This window comes from Amphibalanus amphitrite, unplaced genomic scaffold, assembly GCF_019059575.1.
Source record: "Amphibalanus amphitrite isolate SeventyFive unplaced genomic scaffold, NRLGWU_Aamphi_draft 000503F_arrow, whole genome shotgun sequence".
NCBI classification, from domain to species: Eukaryota; Metazoa; Arthropoda; class Thecostraca; order Balanomorpha; family Balanidae; genus Amphibalanus; species Amphibalanus amphitrite.
The window spans coordinates 250,435-271,388 of NW_024881997.1; the positions used below are offsets into that span (position 1 = coordinate 250,435).

The following is a 20,954-nucleotide window of genomic DNA, read 5'->3' on the forward strand; positions in this document are numbered from 1 at the left end:
GCAAGACAATCAGCTCATATGAGGATGAAAAGACTCCCTGATACAGGGGCCGAAATTGTCTGCTGCATCACGGTTCCTTACCAGACGGGAGAGGGCTATCGTACCATTGTCCCTAACGCGGTGATGGACAAATGCAACTTCTGTCTGCTGCACTTTTGTTTCCGATGTCGTTCTTATGAGTCAGGCAAGACGACGGTGACGATGTGGACGGGACGCGGTGGTTTACATTGCACGTAGTGCTCTCCGCACTCTTCATTGCGGATTGCCATCCGGCTGCGTAACCAGCGCAGGATGAAGGCGTCTCAGTGCAAGTGTCGAATGTGAGTGCTCTGCTGTGCCCTGGCGTCGGGCCGCAGCTCACACGGTGGAGATAAGGCGACAGGAGCTGTCGCCGGGCTGTCGGCTCGGCTGGCCGGCCTCCAGGGACGGCTGACCGGGCGACCGGGCTCGCCCCGCTCCTGACCTCCGCCGGTAGAGGTGGAACAGGGGTCGGCCGGTCGCGAACGGCGGGAACCGACCGGCGTGTCCGGATTGGCCGAATGTGCTCTGGTGCTCGTTAAGGATAACCAGACCCGATTGCTCATCGTACCGCATGCACTTTTTAACAAACTGCAAAGTGACATTGACAGTTATGCTCCTAAAGAGCTATGATGGGGGAGGGGACCTGTGGAAGGGAATGACTACGAAGGAAGTTCGTTTTATGCTCCATTCCTTTATTCCGCCCTATTGAATGGCCTACCGTGTTTGTTTTTCGATTAGATATCTGATTGTCATTGTTACATTCCTGCTAGCGAACGAGAATCTGGGACATGCCAGAAGCTGCCATTGTTTTCAACTCCTACGACAGCATATGTTTTGTGGTACCATCCTTTGTCACTGTACCATTCATTGTCTTCTCGAGAAAAGCGCGGAGCGAATTGAATCAGGTTCCAGCGCGTCATATGCCAAATGACGCTGAGTCGTGGCATGAAATATCCTACTCATGGCCTGCCGGGCCCTATTCTGTAGTGAAGAGCTTCCCACACACGGCACACACGGCGTTAAATTTACATCTCGGCGTGACTGGCAAGATGCTCCCGCGTTACATTATTAATTTCAGCCGGGACGCTTCGTGTGTGACCCGGCGATTAGTGAGGCCACGCATTTCGTTTGTGTCAAGGCATTCTACCGGAAGCCGGTAGAGCACCTGAATGAGATTTCCCTCCCTCCCGAGGTGCGCAGTTTATTCAGGGACGCACGCTCGTTAGCTGCACCAACAGGTAATGAAAAGCGCAGTGCGTCTAGAGAAACCCGCCTCGCCGCAAGCTCTACCGTGCTACAATACTCACGAAGGTTTTTCTAGCCACGATGTCCCCAAGGTGCAATGCCCGCTGTAAAGAGGCAGGCTGAAGAGGAATGACCTACTGTCAGCCCAGATGATGACCACTGCAGCTGATAATGTGCACTGTGCAGTGCTGTGTGCAGCAACCTGTGAGCATTGGTGTCTGGCGATGGCTTGCTTTGTGTCTGCTGACTTCTGTCTTCCCACCAGCATTTTCCCCATTTCCCTGGTTTCGTATTTCATCTCGTGAAAAGGACTAATTAGGGCGTGGCCTTTCCCCGGCGGAAGGTCCGATCGATATGCTCCGCCCGCCGACCGGGTCGGCCCGGGTCAGGTTCGGGCCGCCGCCGCCCGGCGCACTCTCCCTGTTTGTTCGTGGCTGTTTGTGTTCGCCAGGCCGTGTTTGTGGACACCGCACTCCGTCAGCCCAGCTCCGTGCCGGCGCAGCCGTGTTTGTCAGCGCAAACACGACCCAATTATGCCGTGACATTCTCCTAATTATGCCGTCTCCTTTTTTGCTCCTCCTTTTACAGATGCAAGCAACCGTCTCAACCACCTTAGCCATTTTGTTGGTTTTCATGCTGCACCATTGGAAAAAAGTCGTACAAATCCCCTCAGTGTTTGGCGGGTCGCTATAGACGGGGTAAAAACTTTCCCGTTGAAGTGCCGACCTAGTCGGAAACCTTTCTCACCTGGTTTTTCTGTGGGCGTCACTCCTCGGCGCGTCTGTGAGCTCTCCGCAGCTGCTGTTCCGGTTTCCAGGCGGTGCGGAACTGGAGCCGCCCTGACAGACACGAGCGGATGTGTGCCGGCTTTATTTACGGCGTCTCTGTAGAGCACCTACGGGACGGGCTGAGACGGTCCCGTTGGCTGGCGTTGGGACCCCACAAGACGGCCCTGGTGGGTTTTGGGACGGCTAGGGGTAGGGATAGACGAAACGGACTGTCGGACGGAATGGGACATTCCGGATAGATGGCATTAGGTCGAATGGCATTGGGCACTGGGTTGGGATGGGAATGGGACGGTTCTAATGTATGGCTATTTTGGATGAACTGGTCCTAACTTTGAACGAACGGTGAGACCTGCCAGGATGCAAGAACAGGCAGCGTTGGTAGGGACAGTGTCACCCGACGCGACGGTCCCGACGAGCGATACCTACCTAGTTGGCGTGACTGCCCACCGGTCGCGTGAGCCGCGCCCTTTCCCCGCCGACGGCCGTGCCCAGTGAGGCCGAGTTGCCCACTTCTCTGATGGGCCGCCGACTTCTGCTCACCAGGGAGTGGGATTATAACACGACCACCCACCCAACCGCTGTCATTTTCCACATAATAGGCGAGCGGAGTGCAGTCCTGCTTCTGAAGGCTGTGCGGCGCCGGAGGCCGCAGCAGTGACCACGGCGCCACGGCCGGTGTCGATACCCGTCGTTTGTTCGACCCGCTCTTTCGTTTCGCTCGCTCGCTGCCGGCGGCAATTGCCGCCTGGGAATCGAACACTGTATTGGAGTTCACCGTGAACTGCTAACGAGCACCTGAGTCATGGGTGGTTGTTAGTGCCGGCCGGCCGGCGCTCCGCCAACAATACCCAGCCGTGATCCTGGCGGTCTCTACCAGACCGCCCGGCCGTGCGCCCGTGGCTTTAGCTTCATGTCGGCGGGCGGTACGATTCAGGACATTGGGCGGCTGGTCGTTCACCGTTCCGTTACGCTACACGGCACCATGCTGTTACCGCCTCGTTATAGCGTTACCCTGTTACGTTACAGCGTTACTCTGTCACGGCATCACTTGCCCCACCGTCACCCTGTTTCACCGTTGCGGAGTGAGATTTATAGGTGGGTAACTCATCGGGATATAACTGCCGGCTGGTCCGGCGGAACGGTACGGTCACTACTTCACGCCCACGGCGACAGTAACGCAGCGTGTCTCCACCTTTAGGGCAAGCGCACTGCATGTGGTGTGCGCGCACCTGCAGCGCATCATTGTCTTTCGGTGAACTGTTGTAGCGTTCACTGTCAACCCGACACGCCGTGGGACTCTGAACGGCTGTGCCCGCGGACCGACCGGCAGCGGCGGCTCGTGGAGCCCCCCTCGACGGCCGCGCCGGCCAGGTCGGACTGCCGACGGCGGCTCTATTTCTGGTGGCGTCGGGCCCGGCGGTGGCTGATGACACCGCCGGTCGGCCGCCGGTCGCCCTGTCGCTGTCGGGCCGATAGGGCTTCGGGGCGTGGCATACTGGCATACCCGCTCGGTTTTACTGGCCGCTAGCCGATCCAGCACTTATTTTGTTAGCAGCGCTACATGGCTGGATTTTTTAGTTTGGAATATTCAATTAATGGACAAAGGTCTGTACACGTTGTAAACCCAGCTATCTCACACATCTGTCGTAACATTGAAAATGGACATATCGGCTTAACCTTGCCCTGCGTTCTCCACTGCTGACCTACCAGAGCCGTGGGTCGCGGCTCGGCGTGACAGAATCCCCGGGGATCGCGCCAGGTGTCTGCGTCCCCCGTCCTCGGTCGTTGGCCGTGACCGCGGCCCGTCAGCCCGGGCTGTGACGGTCGGCCGTCACCGCACTGACGTCGCCCGTCGGGCGAGTGACGGCACGTCACCTGGCCGACGGTGACGGCTGTGACGGCGCCCGTGACGCCTGTGACGCCCAACTGGCGACCGGCCATGTTTTGACGTCTGCCGCGCTGCTGATCATTAGATCCGACCGACTTGTGACGGGCCCGCTTAGGCCCTTTCCGGTCTCCACTTGACCTCTCCGGCCCATTGGAGTCTATCAGTCTGGTTAGTGATTATCGCGGATAGACAGACCGCTTGGACAACTTAAGTCAACTTCAGGTCAACAGGAGTCTGTTCTCTGTACTGTAGGGTGGTCCGTGGTTTGTGACCGACCCAATTGTGTCTCCTGACCCGGAATAACAGGCATGTGATCTGACGACCCCCGATGGCTGTGTTTCATGGAAACGCTTTACTGTGCGGTGGCTGGTTAATATGACCTCAGGTGGCCGGCTGTTACCTTCGGTTGAACTGTTGAACTGTTGAACTTGTACTGTCCGTGGAAAATACATTAATGTCGGCTGCGAAGACCGGACTGGCACCCCTCATCGGTGTTCCTGTAACTGGAGGTGTCGCTACAGCGCCGACTCGGGGTCTGCGGGGTCTACCGGTGATGCAGAATGAAGTATTCGCATTTCCCGCATTGATCAGCTGGCATGTCTGCATTAGTGATGTTTTCCGCATAAATTCACATGGACTTTTCGTCTACCCTTTCTCTGTACTGGGATAAGTTTAGGGCCCTTCTCTTCTGCCGGCGTGAATTACTAGTGCGGACCTCCGCTGTGCAAAGGCTGGCTGAGGGCTCTTCTGTTCCATCCCCCGTCTATCCGTAACCCCACCCCTTACACCTATCATCATCCGCTGTAAGCTCGTTCCGGCCGCTGACCGCCGGCCCGTCTGTCGCCGTGCCGGTGGGGTGTGTGGTTTCCGGACCACTGCTCCGCCGTCGACGCCGCGGTGCGGTGGCTGTCCGTCGGAGTATGCACGCCAGCTTTGGTGGAGGTTTTTGGTCACAGCTGTCTTCCGGCTCGTCGTCAGAAGTCGGGGTCCATTGCGAGGGTTCTCATGGCACTGTGGTAGTTTCATGTTATTGCCGCTCATCTTCCACTACCGTCCACTGTCAACCGGCCACCGTCCACCGTCGGCCATCCACATCCACTGCTTGCCGTCCACCAGCCGCTGCTCACAGTCCATTGTCCACCTTCTTCAATAGTTTTCATCCTTCATGATCTGACAACACCGTTTGGCACGCTGGGCGACCGTCTCGTTCCGCTGCGCTGATTCCACTTTTATTCGTGTGCAGTGAGTACCTGCTGCGGCTTCCGGCAGCAACCATGCCGTCACGGTGAATCCATGCCATTATCCGGTTCAGCTTAACTGCTGTAGGCGCTTACTCCAGACGCGTGGTTATGTTCATGATTTGACCATTTTTATTCTGATGGGAATGGGACTGCTTGTTTTTGTAGGTCGAGTTCTTACAATTTATTTGTGGCTCGGCGATCAGCAGCAACATATCACGTTGTCTCAAGTACTTTCCTGAACATAAAACGATGGTAGCAGGTCGGCCTTGATCACACCTGCAGTATGCATACATTTGATTCAAAGCCGGTGTAAAATTTACTGCAGTAATTCACCTCCCCTCGTGACAAAACCAGTCTGTCATGCATAAACACCACGGCCGGTTGGCGGCCGATCCAGCTCAGAAGACCAGTCTGGTGACGTACCGGTCAGCTGTAGCCACCGGACAGCCTTTGATCCACCTTATCCAGCGACTGCCACCTCACCTGGTTTTGGTGGTGCGGGTTTGCCCCATTACTCGCTGCTACCGCCGCGGCTCGGTGGTCGCGCTGTGTCGCGGTCGGCGTGACGTCACGCACTGCGGTCAGGTGCCGGTCGCGGCGGCCGCAGCGGCAGTGGTCCGTCGCCGCGCCGCCAGTACCGTCACGTGCGATCCGGCGGCGGCATCGGCCTGCGTGGCACGCGGCGCTCAGGCGGGCACGAGCGGCGGCCGCGGTCCGGCGCCATCGACTCAGTTATCTTGGTGCCACCGCGCAGTGACCGCCGTGTGTCTGTATGGCTGGAGAGCTGCGTATAAGTGGACAGTGACCGGCGATCTGCGGTCCGGGCCGGGAGATCTGACGGCGACCGGCACCGACCTTGGCTTCAGTATTGATTTCGCGCTGCGGTCGGACGGAGACCCAGAGCAATCTGCGCCGATGTGTGTTTACGGCTAGTCGCAGGACAGCCATTCCTGGACGGCGCTGGACGAGTGAGGCTAGCTCACGGCCTGTGTGGTGTAGTACGGTGGCCCGCCGCGGGCTTAGATCGTGCAATACCCGAGCTTCTGTGAATGGTGTGCAGGTGTGCGAACCGCAGATCCCATAGTGACTGTGCCAAAGTGGTGTCGCCGTTATGCGGTAATTGTCCCTACGGCTGTTCCATTCTCAGCGAAGCGCCCGTGCGGTGCCGGAGACTGTTCAGCCAGAGGGTTCTCGATCTGTGACTGCACACACCTGTCACCGTTCGGTCTGCGGGTTCTCGGTCTGCGACCGCCGACACCTGTGGCACGGCTCGCGGTAACGCCTCGTAGCGCTCACCAGGTGCGCTTCGGCCGCAGTCAAGTGCCGCTCCGCTAACAAGTGTCCGTCAGCTGACGGGCAAGTGTCCGTCGGGTGTCACCTGGCTGCTCCACGTAACAGCGGTGACGTGAGACAGCCGGCTGTCTGGAGGACCGCTGCTGGACTCGGCGCCTCCACTGCCGTGCCGGACATCCACCGGACCTCGTGGCGCCGGCCCGCACCGCGTGGCCGGCCGGTCAGCTGATCGGAGCGGCACCGTGGCAGACAGCCGGCCGCGATCAATATTGCCGGCCGGCGGCGACACGCGGCACGCCTTATCGTGGCCGGCGCGCGCAGGCCGGCCGCCGCTCGGCGCGCTCTGCTCGTGTCTGTCGCGCCGTCACAGCGATGGCGAGGAGGAGGACGCCGCTGCCGCCGCCGGACCCCACATGAGGCCCGCACTGAACGGAGCACCGCCGGCCGTGGAGCCGGCACGCCCCAATGGCCGCGGAGGAGGAGAGCAGGGAACGGCTGGCTCTGCGAACGGAGTGCTGCCGGGAACAGTGGGAGCGACTGCGAGATGTGCACCATCTTCAGAAGCTGCCGCCGCCCTGCCCCCACCGACCACGTGTGATTCGTGCAGGACGCCTGTGAGTGTGCCAACATGCGTCGCGGCCGGCTCGGCCGGCAGCCTGGAGCGCTCGCCGCGGCTGGAGAGACATCACGTGAGACTAACCTCGCTGGAACCGGTGAGCCCCGCCCTAGCGCGATGGCCCGACGGAACCCCAGTGAGAGCCGAGCGCAGCCCGCCCTCCAGACGCATCTCGCTGGCGACCAGACGCGAACTCTTTCCACCACCGGCAGAGGAGGCTGTTCTGACCGCCGCGCCGCCGGTCCCCCCTCGCAGGACAGTGTCGCTCGCCGTGGCGCCGCTCTATGGTGCCCCCCGCTGGCCGCAGAGACCGCGGGCGTACGCGGCACGGGCCGCCGAGCCGGTCAGGACCGACCCCCTGCGGAAACTCTCGGCCCAGTACGATGACCATATTCATCAGATGAGAGGTTAGTAACAGAGCTGTGTAAGAGCACGCTGCTTTGGCCCTGGTGGCGGTATTGACGTGGATGGTGAATGAGGTAAGTATGGTAGCTCATTGCCTTACGTTGCTTTGGCTGCACTGAGGTTTGGGTAGAATGGTGGTGGTTTTGGTGATGGGCTTACTGACGTGTTTTCATGCAGTGATGAGTTATTTTGGCCTGTGGTGTACCGAATTTCAGTGCCAGCTGTGCCTGTGGGCAGAACTGCTGTGGTATGGTGTGGTGGGATTTGGTGCGGTGGAAGCGCCGGTTCCGGTCCCATATGGATGTTTTGCCGGCGGTCGCCGCGCGCCCGGCGGCGGTCGACGGTCGGTCGGCGGCCGTCGCAGCCCGTGTGGGCGGCCCGCCCATGGACCACCGCCGGCCGCCGGCCGTGAGTCGGTAACTGAACGCGCACGACTCGCCACCGGCACCGAATGCGCCGGCACAGAACGGTGTTTAAACGGCCGACCGAGCGTGCGATCAGCTGTGTGAATAGTGTACTGTTCACACAGCCACCCCAGGCCGGTGCGATGGACGACGGTGCGAGCACGCCCAGGCCACGCGACGGTGTTTGACCAGCCGCCAGAGACGTTGGTGACGCCTCATATCACGGCGGCACGCGCGAGGAAAGAAAGCGGGCCAAGGCATTCGGACGTTTCGTGTCAGTCCATCCCGCGATGACGGCGACCCCGGGGTCCAAGAGCGGTTGACACCACAACTTTCGAGCGGAGAGGGATGGGGGCTCAGGAAAGCCGATATTACGAACACCGAGTGTGGGGAGACACGGCCCGGGATGGTTGACACTTCCAGAGCACTGAGCGACATCCCGGTCACTCTGCATAATAGCAAAGCCGATACTTGCATTTGAACATATACTTCACAGCATTCATCAAACTGAGCTTTGATACCCGACCCGCATTCTTTACACGTGTGCGAAATTTTCAGCCCTGAAATCTGCCTCCGTTACGACCAGCGCCGTTTAGCGGACTGCTCTCCCCCGTTTGCCACTGTCACCATCATGGCTCTGCTAGCTCGCTGAAGAGTGGGTCTGTGACTGCCTTTTGTACCGTTCACTATTCACTTCACCGTCTCCATCCTACCATTCATCGACCGGCCTATTGAGCGCCCTCCAACACGCCCCTGGGAGAGCTTCAGTCGGTGCCTCGCTCGGCGCCAGCTGTTCGTTATGAGACCACTGCCGGGTCTCGGACCGAACCGCTATCCATTGCCGGCCATCTGGCTGGGTCACGGGATTCAGAAATCCACGACAGTGACCTGGCCGCTGATCCGCCACGTCACGCTGTGTCACGATTGTCCCGACCGTCACGACGTGACTCTTCTCCATGACCGTCACGGCCTGTGTTCTATCCCGGCTTAGCTGACCTCAGGCCTATGAGGATTAGTTACCACGGTGCAGATCTGGATGGCAGCCTTTATTAGAGCGGAGCTGGGTGCTTGACATTGTCAGGAAGAGCCGTATCACGGCCAAGGGAAGCTTAAGTTAGTAGGACTTTTCGGACTGTAGACTATCTGGGGACCATATCGAGATCAGTAGCCGCATTTCGGGTGGCTGCTGAAGACAGCATCGATCTGTTGATCTATCTGACATTATTTGACCTGACATGACCTAACGTGATCTGACCTTACATGAACTAACCTTACGTAAACTGACCTCACGTGACCTGAGCTGCTGTAGTGTGCCATGACCGGGCTCAGTTGGATTCTAAGGTCTTGTGAACAGACCGTGGTCGCCATATGTCGGTGAGCGCCATGGGACATTGATCGGCCACCCTCGGAAACGCCGAGCGGCGGCGGTCGATGTCCAGAGCCCAACTGACCACATGACGTGACCGGTCGACTAGCGACTTCACGGATGAACGCCGCTCTGTTTACCGAGTGCTACCCTGCAGACGATGTAAACGGTGACATGCTGAGCTTTAACTTTAGCACGTCGATCTCGCGGCTAAGTGTTTACATTTGATAGGGCGTAATTCGTTCGTAATCGGCAACATGCAAACATACGCGTTTTTATCGCTCACGCGACCTATGGCCTCGGCTCAGTGGAATAAAGCTTACTCTGTTCGAGCTCTTACATCGGCAGAAGAGGGTGAGATGTTTCTTCCCAGTTAGCCTCACTTCAAGACTCCCGTGGTCATCCGCCAGTCGGGTGCTTCAAACAGCTATCGGAGTGTCATATTACGCGGAAACCAATCATGCTCAGCTGTGGGATCCACGTGACAGGAACCAGTAGGTTTTGTGGTTGCTGCAAGGACCAGAGACCGAGTGTTGTATACTGTAGTGCGATCTACAACCCCAACAAACAAACACGGGGCTGAGGAACGGATACTGTGGTCGCTACTACCGTCATTATTACTTGACTACTCACTACGGCGGGGGTCTGGGACCTGGATATTGCAGTTTCTGTGAAGACCAGCTGCCAGACATTGCAGGTGCTGTTGGGACCAGTGTCCGCGGTATTTTACCACCTGTGCGAACCAGGGACTGCGTCAGACAGGAACGTTTTCCTTTCCTACACACTAAACGTAGACCAGTGTCCGGGCACTGCACACTTGACGTGAGTAAGTGTCCTGGCACTGCACTGTGCCCGTTGTGAAGACCGGAGCGTTACAGCCCGTGCTAATAGGCCGCTGTGGTGTGGAAGAGGTGCCGTGTTTGGATTGTAAACAGAAACGCCATCAAGGCGAAGTTTTGTGTGAGCTCTGTGTTTATGTTTACGTCACGAATGTTGTTGTTGAGTTTTTGTTTCTGTTTTTGTTTTCAAATTAGCTCTGAAAGTATGACGTCGAAAGCATGACGAAGTATGACGTATGACCTGACCATCATAACTTGGCTCGACTTATGCTGCCTCTTTTCTAAATTGAATCTCTGACGTTCCGTTGCCGACCTGCTTGTTCGTTCCCGATTTTTATGCTGCAAAGGGTCGAGTGTGTGCACTGTGCGTGTGGTCGCGCACTGCTAGATACGCTAGGACACTTCAGGCTCTGCTCCACCTGTGTTAGTCGAACCAGTCCTGATGTGACCATGGAACCGTTCTATAGATGCCAATGTTGATTTGATATTATACCGTTTCTTTTGCGAGTACCGTAATGCCGTGCTGTAAACAACGCGCTCCTGGTGTTCGGTTTCCATCAATACGAGGTCGGCGGACCATAACTGCTGCAAGTTATCGGATTATTTCAAAGCCATGCAACAACAAAAGCAACAACAACAGCAACACACTAAAAATTCCGAACATCATCAGCCCGATCTCGTCTGTCCACTGCTCGGCTGTTTTCGCTCGAACACCGGCCGTGCCGATCCCACGCGGTGGCAGTGGTCGCTGGCGTCGGGCCAACGGGAGACAGATGGGAGGCACGGGCCGAAGACTGACCTACCGAAATGGCCGCCGGGCAGGGTGGCTGACCCAGGCCGGTAGGTGCTGCCCCTGAAGACTGCAGGCTTGTTATCGACTGGAAGGACTGCATTGTCCAGTAGAACGTGGACTTCAATTCACACTGGGGGAGAGTTGTGATCTGTCGACTGTCTACATAGAAATGACCGTTTTACCATGCGGACAGTGAAGCGCCGAAGTCGAACGCATTCGGTTCCAGAGGTGCCGACTGTGTGCGTGGTGGGCTGTCGTCTGTGCGTGCGGCGGGCTGCCGGTACAGACGTCAGCTGTTTGTACAGTGTCGAGCGGCGGCGGCTTGTATCGAACCGAGTCGAACTGTATCGAGCCGAGTCGAACTGTATCGAGCCGTGCCGAGTCGAACTGAGTCGAACTGTATCGAGGCGTGTCGAGCCGTGCTGTACCGAAGACACGGTGGGTCGCGAACAGAACCGCAGACGGAAGGGAGTGAGGGCGGTTTGTGAAGAGGTGGGAAGGTTATTGAAACTGTGACTCGCATCCAGATTTAACGAATGTGGTCTTTAGTCAAAAGCCGGCTTTAACCTCGCTGAGGCCCTGACCCGAACTTGGCTAACGACGATGAGGTGGCGAACACTTACCCAAGTGTCAAATACCAAGTTAACAATTGCAAAGCTAAATACCAGTAACAAAATAACCAAAGTAACAAAGTTTGGGTGCGCTCTGCCTGTGTACCCATTCACAGCTTCTGCCCCCTGTGGCGCCTTGCCTGTGGCAGCCGGGAAGTGAGGCGTGTGAGGTCTGGTTTTTGTCATGTTTTTGCTCCGTTTGTTTGGAATGGCAATTGACTTGCTCTTGGCCCCGTTTGCGGGTTTTTGTGTTGTTTGCTGCTCTGAAAACGGTGCCGCTGCCAAAGATTTGACAGCAATTCAAACGACGATAAGATCAACATAGGCAGGTTGGTGCTGTCGTCACCATCGATAAAAACAGAGGACCGCCTGCAATGTAGACATCATTCAGCACCCCGTGTCACTCTTGACGTCCTTGGAGCGAGCGCTCCAAAACCAACATTGCAATCACATTTAACCAACCATGTGATCAGGAGTGGTCGGTCCCTTTCCTCAGAAATGCTTTCACGCTGGAAGCCCAACATTTTCGTTGCACTGCCACAGCTGCTGTGTCGCCTGACTTGTCTCACTTTGTCTTTTCAGATGAACAGGAACGCGTGCAGAAGAAGACGTTTTTGAACTGGATCAACTCGTACCTGAGAAAGGTGAGGGGCGACGACATACGCTGTAGTGACGAGTCCTCGGTCCGCTCCGTCTCCATTCATGTTTTCTTCTGGGTGGTCCGTGACAGCTTAGACAAATGAAAGTCGTGCTGCATTTTGTCAGCGACACGCGGCGGCACACGCAGGGAGCTACATGTCGGTTCGTACCGCCCATCCCTGACTAATTGTTACCGGGTGTGGGACGGACTCCGCCCTCTCCTCCAGCACTGGAGCGACCCTGTTCCTTCCGGGACTGTTGACTGGACCCGTGGGTTCGAAGGCCGCTAGGTGATGCCGCCGGTCACGGTTGTGTAGATGTTGCTAGCTGGTCTACAGTATCATGCCGCGAGTCAGTGTTGGCGGTTGGAATGCATTTAAGAATGAATGAATTGAAAAATGATTGGGTGCCCGATTGGCGCTGAGAGATGCCACTGAACTTGTGTTTTTCTTGAAGATGATCTATGGCTGGTCAATAATGATAGCATGCAACAGGTTCCCTGGGTGATAATCTGTCTGAACTCAGTGAAATTCTGCCGATCGCTCGCCCAGCTGACGGACGAGAGAACCCTCAAGTGAGGATTTTGAGCGATGGCCGGTGCCAGACGCCGGAGCCGCTCATAAGTTGGCTGCTGTTTTGGGAGACCGTGCGTGTATTTATCACGCCTGATTGATCGCTCGGTGATCAGGGAGGTGATCGAGGGGCGGCCGCTGGTCAGAAACTGACCGGTGCCGGCCACCCAGCGATTCCGACCTACCCGGGCGGCCATCATCGGATTAACGTTAACGACGGCCGGTCAATGCGGGATTAACTACGGAACAATGATCGGCGATCAGCACGATCTCCCCATTTTCAACTACGTTTTTAAGTGAAACATTGAGCTGTCAATCGACAAGATATGCTATCGGCTAGATAGATCATTTAGCGACTCGAAAGTCCACGAAATAGCAAATGCGGATAGCGTTACATTAGTGTTTCAATGCCACTCTAGCACGACAACATCAACGTGCAGCCTAATCCAAGCATTCATCCTGTTATAAGCTCACGTGTTTTTCGGTTGCGCTGTGCTGGAACAGTACTGGGTACTGGCACTAACAATTATTTCGCTATGATGAATTTCTATCCAAAATTTGGAGCTTTCGTCGTGACGAAATTGTTATTCGCGTGTGCCCATATGGAGGCAGCGTTCATATGCGAACCACTTCAAAAGTCGCCTGGGCCGGGCCCGCTCCATCCATCAGCAGAGAGGAGGCCGTCGGGACACAAACGAGGCATTAGTGGCGCACCGCCTCTTTCCGCCCATTTCGCGGCGGTCGGCCGGCGGCTGCCTTTGTGATGAGACGACCGCTCCGTCATCAGTGCCGGGATAGGTGACGTGACACACCCTCGAGTTTGACCTTGGCTGAGGTGGCCTGATCCGAGCCGACCCGACCTGATGACACCTGTTTTGACCCGAACCTGATCCCGAGTCAACCGGATTCAAGTCGGTCTATCTCAATCCGACCTGACCTCGGACCTCACAGCCGGCCTGATCGGAATGGGCCTGGCCCGAGTTGACCCATTTTGGTCGTTCTGATCACATGCCCATTGCCCAGGAGCGAAACCGTTTCGACCTGACGGACTCGACCCTAAACGCAATCTAATCAATGACTTCGCCTTTTAGGGCATTTGCATTCGTGCTCATCCTTATCGCGGCTAACTTTGAAATGATCCCGTTCTGGAATGTGTCACTCTCCACCCTGACAGTCCAACTTCTGACGGTTACTGCCGTCACCGACACTGCCGTCGGCTGCGACGGGACGGTTCCCGAGTTGGTCGGCGGCCCGGCGGTCAGCTGACCGGTCTGATGGACGGCGGCGGCGGTGGGCCGTCAGCTGCAGGCTGGCGCGACGCCCGACACCGACTGCCGGCGGCCGGGCCGGGGGGACAGACAGACTGGTCAGAGACCGTGGTCTGTGATGACTGACAGCGGCCGATCTGTGCTCGCAGCAGTCAAGGAGTGTGGTCTGTGATGACTGACATGAGCCTCAGACGACGGTCTGTGCTGAATGACGGCGACCCCCGACCGAGGGACACGGATATTGGTCTTTGATGAATGACATTGGTCGGAGCTCACGGTCCGTGGTGAGTGACAGCTGCGTTCGCAGACCACGGTCTATCCTGACTGTCAGACCACGCTCCACGCTCCTTGATGTACAGCCCTTTGCAAACTGTGTGGTAGGTATATCTTTTTTCAACAAAACCGAGAATAGCGCGAATACTATGCTATCGGTCATTCGGAAATCGTAACAGCAAGACGCGCGAGACTCCGAACCTTATACTGGCATTATCATAATATTCATTTTCCATCCAGATTGGCAACAAAACCCAAAAGTTAAAATTTGCCCTCAAAACAAACTTTTGCATTGTGTTGCACACAAGGCGTGTAATTTGTTTAATGATAGACCCAGTCGAAGGAGTGGAGCAAGGCGCATCTATTTGTAGTGAGTTCCGACCGACTGATAGCATAGCCTTTGAGTTATTATCGGTTTTATCGAAAAAAAGAATGCCTACCACGCAGTCTGCTGAGGGCTGTACATACATAGTTGGAGACCTTGGTCCACGATGACTGACATGTCACCGTCGAGAATGCCGTTTACCACGCTATCAACTGTAATTCAACCTCAATCTTGATATGATCTCCCAAGAATAATGATCTTGACTGGACTTGACTTGGAGTGGCGTCAGGCTGAAGTCTCATACGGTTTCCCCCAGATTTTCCACTCAGCCTGTTTTCCAGCAGCTTGTTTCCGGTTCATTTTCGCCCATGCTCTGCTCTACCCCAGTGCTGCGGCCGATCATCCGGCTCCTTACATCCATCAGTGCCTGTTCGACCGTGTCGGCAGAGCTATTTCTGATAGCTGCTACCGTGTGGCGGACGATGGGCAGTGGGCGGTAGCTGGCGGGCAGTGGGCGGTAGCTGGCGGGCGGTTGGCGATGACCGATAGTCGATGGTCGATGGTCAATGGTCAATGGTCGATGGTCGATGGTCGATAGTCTGACCGTTTACCAGTGGCCGGTGGGCGGCGGTAGGTGGGCGACGGCTGACCGATCATAAACGTCAGACGACCAGCGACGGTCAACGGACGCAGCGCCCGCCGGCCAGCCGATGGCGCCGTCTGGTCTGCTCTCCCAGTCAGTGGTCGGTGGGCTTCCTCGGGCCGGTCAATGTCACACCACATCCCCGTCCCGTGTTAAACCGCGGGGCTTCAGTGGCCGCCGAGGTCAGGGACTGGCTGAGACTGATTCCCAGAGTGGTGTGGCGTCAGGGAAGGGCACGACCCGGCCTGGGCTGTCCGCGATACCGAATGCCAGGAATGCCGGGATCGCGACCTCCGTGGGAGTGGGCTGGCCCTGCGGTCGCCACAGCGCTACCGTCGCAGCCATGTGCATTGTGTGCAGCGTGCTATGTAAATGGTGAGATTCGTAGTTTCCAACCTATACTCAACTCGTTATCACACAGTACATTTCACAACCAATGCAAACACGCCGTTTGTTTGGCAAAGTTTGGACCAATTCAGTCTCAGATTATAACTAATTTCACAGGGCCTTCTGCCTACTAAATCATTTACTGCACGGTACCTACCAATGATGCATATTTTAGGCCCGCGGATTCTGTGCTGCTCGCAAATGCAGGACCGCCAGTTCTAATGTAGTACCTACCTGAATTGCAACGCAGCAAACCCTGTGTTGGGCTTCGTTACCTAACCTGAAGCCCAAGCTATGGCAGCTTTTCTAAAATTGTTGTCTTCTGCTGCTGATGTGGTGGTTTTTAACTCTTTTTTTCAACCACATACCCTCCATCAGTTTCAGTTGTGTGCCGCAGCGTGAGCGGATCACACTGACCCCTACGCTTCTTTCTCATTTCCCGGAAGTCTAGGAGTGGATGTCATTCCGCTGAGTCCACGCCACAACATACTACCCGCCCGCGGACAGGGCGGTATGCAATATTGAGTTGGAGGTGGACGCCCTTCCCGCCGTCCCTCGCCCCGTCTGTTTGATTTCCCATGTGACATCGACCGACCAGCGTCGCACTGATGTTGCATGCGATAGATGACACATGTCACAGTGTGTCGCAGTGTGATGCAGGGTGATGCAGGGTGATGCAGTGTGATGCAGCTTGAAGCAATATGATTGAAGCGTCACGGGGGTAAACGTGATGTAGTCACGGGAACTCAGAACCAAAAGGTCGCCAGAATAAACGGTGATCCCCTTTAGATAGATCAGACACCGGGTCCTGACAAAGTATGCCTGAGCTGTAGCCTGGGGGTGAAAGATGTATCGCCCAATAAACAATGAACCAAGTTCTTATTGATACCATGCGTGGTGACCGTTCAGGTGTCAGCATTAGTTGAAAATATTTCTCGTGATGGATAACCTGACTTGTGACATTGGCACTGTGAAAAACCAGGTCGTGTTCCGCTGTCGCCTGTCGCTCCGCAGACCCTCGGTCAGGTTCCGTCGACGGCGCCTGCCGCGTTGTGACATTGCGCTGGCCCCTGACCACCAACCAATAGTCGACCCGCTCGCCGCCCCAGTTCGGAGCCCCCTGCCCAGCGGCGACTGTCGGTCCCTGTGCTGTCAGCGACGCACTGCTAGGCCAAGCGAGTCAACCCCTGACCACTTTGGGCCGGGACTAGCTGACCCACCCCGGCGGCGCTGCAGTAGAGAGGGAGCTGTTGGGGTGGTGACAGGAGTCACGACCGATGGAGTCCGGTGGCGCGCTGGCGTGCGGACCGTACATTAATGCAGCGATATGCATCGGATTGTATAATGTAATGAGGGTCGGGCAACACCCCTCGACAATAGTGGGGCCTCGTTGAGTAGTAAATGAGCACTGCGGTGGTACTAAATAACAACTCAAACGTTTCATAATGTCCTGGTAAGTTGAAATGTGTAAGTGGCAATTTATTGCTCGCTTTGTTGACGACAGTATTCATTATGCCCTCTAATTGTTTTCTAGTAGAATGCACAACAACAAGTCAAAGTCAAAGTCAAAGTCATTTATTAAAGACACGTCCACGATGTGGTTATTATGTGTCCAGTCAATGGAACATAATACAGCATTAAAATTGACACCCACCGCTCAGGCACACATATATGCATTTTATCATGACACGTAAGCTGCGAATAGCTGAGGATGAATGCGATGAAGGGTAAAAAGTTGAGTATAGAGTGCTGCGCAAATAAAGTTAAAAGCGTGGAAATATATAAAAGTGATTCACTGACGAGGGGCACGCGACAAAGCTCTGGTAAAGGCAGCGCGGCTAGGCGCTTGTCTTGTCTGTGAATCCAATTTGTTCCATGCACTGGCAGCCCGGTAACAAAAACAGTGCTGAGACCGAGCGAGGCGTCCCTTTGGCAGCTCTAGAAGTCCCGCCGTTACCGCTCGCGTCATCCGCTCGGACACACTCCCTCGAGGGACAAACATTGCACGGAGCGACTCGGGACAGACCGTGGAGTTAAGCGCTCTGTACACGTGCATGCAGTCATGATCCCTCACCCAGTCGTGCACTCTGCCCCATCCTAGTGATTCAAGGGCTGGTGCGATGTGCTCGTGGCGTCGTACACCAGTGACCAATCTCGCTGCGAAATTTATACATTTCTGGATACGGTGCATGTGGACCTTGGCAGCTCCTCCCCAAACGGATAGGCAGTATTGGATGTGGGGAAATATGTGATGCTGGACGAGGAGTTTCAGGATGTCTCTGGAAAGAAAGTGACGGATTTTGTGTAGGGATGCTGTGATGTGATTGCATCTCTGCACAACCATGGAAATGTGGGATTCCCATGAGAGGCACTGGTCGAGAACAACGCCCAGAACTGTAACGGTCGGACTGGGGGTGATTTTTGAGCCAGAGAAGTCGATATGGAAGTTGGCTGTCTTTTTTATGGAATCTCTGGTACCAAGCAAGATGAAGTGAGTTTTGTCAGCATTCATTTTCAGACTGTTCGCAGAGAACCAATTTTTAAGCTCGTTCAGGGAAACCTCGACCCGTGCCTTCAGAGCAGATAACCCGGTGACGTCAGGAGGGGAGTGGTCAAGGATCTGGGTATCATCGGCGTAGGATAGGATGCGGCCATGAGGAAGGAAGCAAGGGAGATCGTTGATGAAGACAAGGAAGAGGATGGGCCCTAGGATGGACCCTTGGGCCACTCCATGGGTCAAGGAGAGGATTGTCACAAGTGGTTTGTCTTTGACACACCTGAAAAGCCAAAGGTTGCTCCACTTTCTAATTTGTGAATAGGCGAAAATGGCAGACTGATCTTGAGTGGGGGCCGGTCTGCGATCGAAGCTGCACCGATGCCTTGATGCGTATCAGTTTGAACTGTGACGTCTGTCCCACGCACGCTGTCCGTCTATTCTCCCTTGGTTAATGCCTAACGGTGTTGCGTTTCTGCAGTCAGTCATGGAACTCAGTGCCTGTGGCCACTGGCCATGCTACAAATAGCCGACGGCATTGTGTCCTGGAGCGAACTGCCGCTGTGTCGCACCTTCCAAAACGTCTTAGTTTCCGGGACGGTCGATCCAATCCTGACGGTCTGCTTCTGTGGATGGACCGCCTCCCAACCATGCATGGCCCTCTGACATGATTTTGGTGACCGATTTGGCTGAACTGACTACTGCGTCGGGAGGGGACAGACGATGCGGAGTTTGTTTGAAGGCTTCCGCTTCCGCATCGCTGAACTTTACTGTCCTGCTCTCTTCTTTGATCTATTCTTATTTTTCTTGTGAAGAATCTTTCTTCGTGGTTAGCTCCGCATTCTCCGGGCTTTTCGGGGGTCAGACAATACGGTACTAACCTTTCTGGTGTGCATTTGAGACTTGTGCCAAGTTCACAACCTTTTCGCTCACTCACTCATTCATTCACTCACTCACTCACTCACTCACTCACTCACTCACTCACTCACTCACTCACTCACTCACTCACTCACTCACTCACTCATTCACTCAGCCTTCTGACATCAATCTCCCGTTTTTCTCCACAGCATCAGCCGCCGATGCAGATGCACAGTTTGATAGAGGACCTGAAGGACGGCTCGCGGCTGCTGGCGCTACTACAGGTGCTCTCCGGACAGAAACTGGTAAGTGACCGGCCGCGCCCGCCACGTGAGCGGCTGGTGAGGTAAGGCCAGGTGGGCGTCAGGGCTGGGAGGGCCGCCGAGTGTTCCTTGGCAACGGTGAATGGTCTGGGCCTGCAAAAAGCTCGAGAATGGAGGGGGCGCTAATTTGGCGCCATCGAGGCGTCATCCGTTGACGGGCGTCGAAGCGGACCGGGGCGCGGAGGGGGAGGGGGTTAGGGGGGGGGGTGGTGGTGGATGGGCCTAAATAGCCTCCCAACTGGCGCGGACGGTGCCTATTTCGGGCGGTGAGGTGATCGGGCCGCTGCTTTTGGCAGTGGGACCGCGACTTCTGATCTGTCCTGGTAACACGTCAGTGCTAAATGTAAGAAAACGTAGCAAAGATGCCTAAACTCGCCATTAGATAATGCCGGTTGTTAAGGAGAGTTTCTTTTGTTGAAAGTTGGCTGGGTGTGTTTTGTCCAACTTTGCGTGTGTCACCGTTCTAACTTCTGCGCCGTTTCCAGCCCGTGGAGCGCGGAAGGATACTGAAGCGGGCCCACTTCCTGAGTAACGCCAACACGGCGCTCCAGTTTCTGCACAGTAAAAACGTGAGTCTGTCTGTGTGCGGCCGTAATCGGTACACGGTCGGGAACACATCAGACGGCGGTTCCCGGAACGACAGAGCGTCGTACCGAGAACCGCACCGGAACGGGACCACCGGGTCGACCGACCGACCGCGCCCGGCGGCGGGTCGGAGCTCTGAGCCCGGCCCGGCCCGGCGAGCGCCGCCCCCGCACGACCGCCGCCCCCGCTGTGACCTCTATGCGCGGCCTGTGAATCTTTTGATGATTTCCCGACACTAAAGTGGCGACGATTGGCGCGCTGTGTTTGATTTGTCAACACTGGGCTGGACGTCATCTTTTTATGCTGGGTTTGTTTGGTCGTCATCCGAGTGAAGCGGGCGCTGTCAGTGTGCGCCCAGGGTGGGATTTTGTGCGTCAGCCTTTGTCAGCGTGATGAGGCCATTTCATCTCTCGCCCCGTCCGCCGTTCGATTGGAGCCAATTTATGCTGGCGGCATGCTGCTTCTTCTTCTTCCTTGCCAGCTTAGGCCGGGTCCCGCGGGGCCCGGCCCGTCTCCACCAGGAAGTCTACGATGAGGTCAGCTTCGGTGGAGAATATCTCCCCCAGCGTCGGCAGGGGGACCCACCGGCGGGTCCGAGGCCCCTGGTGTGCGGGGCAGTCCATCAGCAGCATCGGCATGCTGCTCCGGCCTCTCCTTAGCGGGGCTGGTGCATCATGCCCAGGTTCCAGCACGATTCAGGCACAATGCTTTGAAGAAGTCTAAAAAGTTCTCCCATATCGTGAAACATATCATTGTGATAACCACACCAAGCTTACAAGTGAGCTCTTCGATAATCAGCTGCAATTCTACTGCGTTCTCATGCGGTTTATTGACGGCCGTAGTATTTTTACCATTTCACATTCTTTAGCTGCTCGCCATTTCCCCGGCTCTTCATCGGCATTTCCTGCTACAAATAGAACTTTTCAGAGGTTACGGGTAGGCATTGGATTGGGCCATTAAATTTGATGGTCGACCATTTGACCTCTATACTTTGGGGAGGATGCTTCACCGCGGAGAGAGGGTACTTTACCGTGAAGTAGCCACTGACGTGCGTGCAGTTGCTGCTTTTCGCTGCGC

The 20,954-nt window shown here is 56.0% G+C and overlaps 1 protein-coding gene across 1 annotated transcript in view; it reads left to right on the top strand.

The window, feature by feature from the left end:
* Positions 1 to 6,194: 6,194 nt before the first annotated feature.
* The window catches only part of LOC122392833 (nesprin-1-like), a 108,011-nt gene continuing 93,251 nt past the window's right edge, over positions 6,195 to 20,954 (top strand). Inside the window, exons 1-4 of the mRNA XM_043388145.1 lie at positions 6,195 to 7,499; positions 12,093 to 12,154; positions 19,179 to 19,274; positions 19,778 to 19,861. Of these exons, the coding sequence (XP_043244080.1) occupies positions 6,890 to 7,499; positions 12,093 to 12,154; positions 19,179 to 19,274; positions 19,778 to 19,861 (852 nt within the window). The 5' untranslated portion in view covers positions 6,195 to 6,889. The remainder of the gene's footprint in view (positions 7,500 to 12,092; positions 12,155 to 19,178; positions 19,275 to 19,777; positions 19,862 to 20,954) is intronic.